Source organism: Lynx rufus, unplaced genomic scaffold, assembly GCF_022079265.1.
Source record: "Lynx rufus isolate CCGP_SWC_20201006 ecotype Redwood Valley unplaced genomic scaffold, mLynRuf1.p SCAF_1, whole genome shotgun sequence".
Classification (NCBI taxonomy): Eukaryota; Metazoa; Chordata; class Mammalia; order Carnivora; family Felidae; genus Lynx; species Lynx rufus.
Genome location: NW_025814823.1, coordinates 29,624,140 through 29,630,139, shown reverse-complemented (window position 1 = coordinate 29,630,139; position 6,000 = coordinate 29,624,140). Strand labels below are relative to the sequence as shown.

General features: G+C 52.3%; 1 protein-coding gene across 1 annotated transcript in view; it reads left to right on the top strand.

Annotated features, from left to right (window-relative positions):
- The first annotated feature begins 4,773 nt into the window (after positions 1 to 4,773).
- Positions 4,774 to 6,000, top strand: part of CNMD (chondromodulin) — a 33,005-nt gene continuing 31,778 nt past the window's right edge. Inside the window, exons 1-2 of the mRNA XM_047080513.1 lie at positions 4,774 to 4,870; positions 5,290 to 5,430. Coding sequence (XP_046936469.1) covers positions 4,799 to 4,870; positions 5,290 to 5,430 — 213 coding nt within the window. The 5' untranslated portion in view covers positions 4,774 to 4,798. The remainder of the gene's footprint in view (positions 4,871 to 5,289; positions 5,431 to 6,000) is intronic.

Below are 6,000 nucleotides of genomic sequence, written 5' to 3'. Positions count from 1 at the left end.
TGGTTTCAGTTCAGGTCGTGATACTGGGGTTTGTGAGATCAGGCCCCACATCAGGCTCTGCAGTGACAGCTTGGAGCCTGCTTGGGATTCTCTCTCCCTCTCTCTCTGCTCCTCCCCAACTCGAGCAGCACATGCACACTCTCCCTCTCTCCATCTCTAAATAAACATTAAAAAAAATAAAAGCAGCTGTGGTAACAGTGCTAATATTGGAGCTCCCTGCTGCTCTACATCCTTCTCCTGGAACAGGGAGTCTCTGTACATCTCCATTCCCTGCAGACAAGAGCTCTTTCTAGATCTCCATTGTCCATTCCAGGAATTTGTCTCAACATGCTCTTGGAACACAGCCTTTTTTTCTGAAGTTCACACATCCATCTATACCCCCTTTTTCACTCCCTCACCTCTGGCTAGGGAGCTGCATGCAGAACATTCTCCCACTTGCCCTAACCACCTCTGCAACTCCCTCTCCATTTTTCCTTGTCACATCCCTACTGGGCGTACTTACAAATTCAAAACCAACACTGATTCTGATGCCCTGACCTCAATATCTTCAAATCCTGGAAGTCATCACCCCCAACCCCGCTTTGTCATTAGGCCCACACTTTAGACCATGTTCCCACTGGTCCACCTCTAGGATCTCCGGTCCTGAGAACTGGTCCACCTCTAGGATCTCAAAGTCTCAGTTCTCCCTCTCTGATTTTCTCCGGAGTTCCTCCTTCTCCTGCCCCTCAAGCCTCTGCCATCATATCAGGTCTCCCCTTTTCTCCCAGTTCATCAGCCCCTCCCTACTTCCCAGACCTCCCTTCCCAGCCCCTGACCTTTGGCCCTTCCGAAGGCCATCTTCCACACCCAGTGTGATTTTTTTTTCAGCTCTACTGAGGTATAGTTGACACATAAAACTGTAGGCTATTTAAAGTGTACCTTGTGGTGATTTGATACGTGTATACATTGTGAAAGGATCCCCCTACCCCATCGAGTTAATTAACACGCTGTGATGGATAATTTTAGGTATCAGCTTGACTGAGCTTAGGGATGCTGAAGTGGCTAGTAAACATTTCTGCGTGTGTCTATCAGGGTATTTATGTAAGAGATTAGTATTTGAATGGGTAGACTGAGTAAAGATCCACCCTCTCCGATATGGGCGGGTGTCATCCAATCTGTGGAGGCCCAAATAGAACAGGTGGATGGAAACTGAGCCAAGACACCCATCTTCTCCTGCCCTTGGACATCTGCACTCAGGGTTCTCCAGCCTTCAGGACTCCAAACAGGACTTAGACCTGCTTCTCTGGGCCTCCAGGTTGTAGATAGAGAAGATGGCACCCCTTCTCCACCTCCATAATTATGGGAACCAATACCTCATGATGATCTCTTCCTATATACCTATACGTATCTTATTGACTCTGTTTCTCTGGAGAACGCTGGCTAATACACCCAATTACCCCAGCACCACCCAGTGCCCTCAGTTCCGCTCTGAGTTTGTTCAGTGCTGATGGAGAGTCTTGGCACCTTCATGTTCCCCAGCCCCAAATGATCATTGCTTTTGTACTCCGTATTGTATTTCTCATACAAATGCTATCAATGTCTCCCATACTTCACAAGCCCTGCTCAGTCCCCCGCCTTTCCATCTCAGCAGATGGCTCTCTCAGCCTCTTTACTGACACTAAGTGCATCTCTCCTTGAATTTTCAAAGCTCTTAAGCTTACTGGGCCCCAGACTCAGCCAGTGCTCCCTGCATCTAACCAGTTGTTTGTGCTCAAAATATGGGGGTCATCCTGACATCTCCTTCTCCCACGCACCTCACACTCATCAATCTCCAGAGCTTGTCCATTCTACTATGAAACAAATCTCAAGTCCCTTCCTTCCTTCTTTCTCAGCTCCATCATATATGACTTTTTTAGTCCTGACCACCATCATCTCACTTGGATGTCCAAATGATGTTTTTTAAAATGCAAACCCGATCATGCCCATTCCACTGTTTCAACCCCCTAATGACCTCCCTGTACTAAGAGGAAAACGCCCTTAGAAGACCTCATTTACTCCTGGATCCTCATCTTCTGCCATTCTTTCCTTCACTCTCTACGATCCACGCTTTTCTTCTTTCAAATGGCAAACTCTTCACCACCTCATGGTAACATGCTGTCTTCCCACACTCCTACACCCATCTCCACCTAGAACATTCCTGTTTGTCTTTCAGTTCTCAGCTTAAATGTCACCTCCTCAGGTGCTGCCCCCCTTCTTCATTCAATGTAAAATAGATGTTTTAGTATCTTAGGAGACCCTGTACTTTTCTCTCATATTGTTTACCACAAATGCAGTGACACCATTATTTTGTAATTACCTGCTTAATGACTATCTTTTCCACTCCACTATAAGCAACTCAAGAGCAGGGACCCTAGCTCATTTGCCCATTGCTGTGTCCCCAAAGCTGGCACAGGGCAGAGTTGGGTCCTAATCTCCAAGGAATGAGCCTCTGAATCTGGTGAAGCAGGAGCAGGGGAGAGGGGAACAAGTCTGTGAAGTGAGGACCCCTTTGATCCCCTTCTCCACAAGCCTCCCACCCGGCTACTCCTCCTACTGTCGTCTCATCACCGCCCACCATCCTCACGGAAATATATTACTTTAAAATTGTTGAAAATATGCCACTTTAAGAGAATGTGCTCAGAGGATGCCATGGTCTCCCTGTGCACCCCTCACCCCCATCCCTCAAGCCTCAATCAGCCACTTCCTGTGTTCTGCCTGGCACATAGTGCGTCATTTGTTGTATGAATGAGATAGAAAGCTGCATTTCTCCCTCTCCTCACCCTTCCCTCTGGGTGCCTCTCCTCAGAGACCACATGTCCCCAAACCGTCTAGATTAGTCCCATTAGTCTCTCTCTCCTTCTCAAGGTTTATCTTGTTGCTTGACCCATCTTTCTGTCCTCTCTGCCCCGTCCCTGTGGCCTTCAAAGGTCTTCCCAGCTGGGGAGCAGGGGGAGCAGGGAGAACTTCCTTGATCCTCCAACTCCCTTGATCCAGCCTCCTTATTTCATTTTTCCCTTAATGCCAAAGTTCTTGAAAGAACAGTCTCCAGGCGTTGCATGTCCTTCCTCCCCACCCCACTCCTGACTCACTGTTATTTATTATTTTATTCACTCATGTTTTGGAGAGTTAATACGTGTTCACAATACAGAATTCAAAACATTCCAGAAGGCACACAACCAACTATCTTCCTTCCATGGTGTCTCCAAGCCACATGGCTCTCCTCAGAGGCAACCCCCACTGTCAGTACCTTGTCTATCTTTCTGGAGAGCATATGCATACATATATTCTTGTTTGCATTTTTTATACAAATGGAGGCATTTATGCATATTTTCCATCCTTTGCTTTTTTTTCACGTAAAATATGTTAGGGGGTGTTCTACATCAGGAAATCCAAAGCTGCTCCCTTCTCTTAAATAGCTGCCAAGAGCCCTCTGTGAGGATGTACCACAAATTCTCTGCTGTGGACACCCAAGATGTTTCTAGTCCTTTGTTCTAATGAGCATGCTGCAATGAGTATCCTTGCATATCTAGGATTTTTCCACCCTTGCAAGTGCATGTGTGGGATAGATCCACAGAAATGAAATTGGATTTTGCATTTGGGAGTTAAATTGCTTTCCATAAGGGCTGTACCAGTTCACCCACCCACAGCACTGTATGGGAGGCCCTCTCTCTCCCCAGCCCAGCAGCTGCCAAATCCTACAGATTCTTCGTGGGCGTCTCTTCCATTCTTGCCACCTTCCCAGCCCTGCTGAGCCATGCTGACAAGCACTTCCTCCTGCTGCAGCTGGGCCCATCCAGTCTCCCTTGGCTCGGGAAACCTCAGTTCCTCCCTTGCACCCTCGCATGCGTTGCTCCCAGCAGAGGACTATGCACAAAGCTAGAACTCCATATGAATTAATGAAGCCTGGCTCCAAATGAGGCACTGTCATCCTAGTACTGGCAGATGGCATTTCCAAAATGAAAAAATACTCTCCCCGTTCTGCTTCTTTAAAAAATACATGTTTTAGTTATTCCTTTGGACATAATGTTTGGGGGGGGGGTGCCCGCGTTGCCATTGTTGATTTGTTTGTTCTTTAACTTAGTCAACCAAATAGAAGGCACTCTTACTCTGATCTCCTCAGCTCCTTCCCCCGAGTCCCCTCTGCTTGGCTTTCACCTTTGCTACCGCTGTACCCCCCTGCTAGACCTTCTCCTAGACCTCCTAGAGACAGGGGTGGCAAGGGCCATCTCCAAGGCCCTGCTCCATGCTCTAGTCCCAGGGGCCCTCCAGCGATGCCAAACTCTGCTCTCCATTCTGTCCTGTTCCACCAGCTCCCAGGGCACACACAAAGGCAGGAAATGGGCCTCCAGCTGGGTATCACAGTAGAGTCCTCTGACATTTTAGGAGATGCTTGGATGGTAAAAAGAGTCCTCGCATTTTCCCATTTCTTGAGATCGCAGGACTCAGCATTCCCGGTCTACCCATCCCTCCCCATCTCCACCCCACCGTGCCACACTCAGGGTGTTTGGGGCGGGGGCGCAGTAGACCGGAGAGAGCGGGAAGGGGGGACGTCCGGAATGCAGGACTAGTTCACACTGCTGCTGGGGCGGGAGAGGGAAGGGAGGAGAGAGGGCGAGGCGCTGGAAGGGGTGGGAACCGCGGGGCTGGCCCCGGGCGGGACGGGGCACGCTGTGTGCACGCGCGTGTGCGCGGCGTTGAAATGCCCGGCGCTTTGGGGCAGCGAGACAGAGCCCAGGGCGCGCGCGGAGCCTCCCAGCGTCTCGCACCTCCGGCCACAGCTATGACAGAAAACTCCGACAAAGTTCCCATCGCCCTAGTGGGGCCTGACGACGTCGAGTTTTGCAGTCCCCCGGTGAGTCAGCTCCGAATCCCCGGTCCCGCTGCCGGGTCAGTGGACACGCAGGGCCGGGCCTTTGCGCGGGTGCCTGGATCGACTGCCCGGAGTCAGGGATTTGTGCCACCGAATGTGGGAGGTGGGTCCCCAAATATGCGCGTGTGCAGGGGGCCCGGGATCCGCAGACCAGTGGGAAGGGGAGCGTGGGCCGGGACCCAGGAGCAGGCGTACTGTGGCCGGCGGAGGGTGCAGAGCCGCGGGGCAATGGCCCTGCTCCGCCAAAAGTTTGCTTATCGTACATCCACGCTGAGTTCAAGGGACCTTCGGGAGGGAGCGCCGCGAAAGGGGGCGCGCCGTCCCCCACCCCAGCCCCGAGTCCCAGGCTGCGCGGCGCAGACGTGACCTGTGCTCCCCCCACCCCCGGCCCCGGTCCTCAGGCGTACGCCACGGTGACCGTGAAGCCCTCCAGCCCCGCGCGGCTGCTCAAGCTCGGAGCTGTGGTTCTCATTTCGGGGGCGGTGCTGCTGCTCTTCGGGACCATCGGGGCCTTCTACTTCTGGAAGGGGACCGACAATCACGTAAGTCCAGAGGGCGTCGCTCAGGAGTGCGGACCCCAGGGCGAGGGCGAGAGCCGGTGCGCGGGGCGGGGAGGCGCGCGGGGCCGGGAGGCGCGCGGGGCGGCGGGGTCCTCGCTGTCACCCGCACGTTCACCTCTAGGTGGAGCCAGAGCGCAGGGCCGGAGCAGGCGGCTCACCCCAGCTCGAGCTTTCCTCTGGGTCCCCTCGGGGCACCTTCTCCCTTCTTCCCTCCTACACGGCCGCGCTGCTCTCTGCTCTTGGCTACTTTGTAGAAAAGCAAGTCAGGGTTTTAACAGAGAATATTAAAAGGTAGAGTAGCGGGAAAATCCATGGACAGGTAGGGGAAAGCCATTTTCTGCCGATCTCAGCGGATCGCTTGCAGTCGTGTGACTGTGTGACTGTGGGTGAGGCACCGCACCCCCCTGGCCTCATCCCTTGGGTTAGAAATGGAATTCAATGATCTGTAGGACCTCTCCCAGCTGAGAAGGGCTGTGACTTTAAGAACCTAGGACAAAGATAGTGGAGTAACATTCAGACCCAGTATTGGGGATGAATCTGAATTTTCAGGAG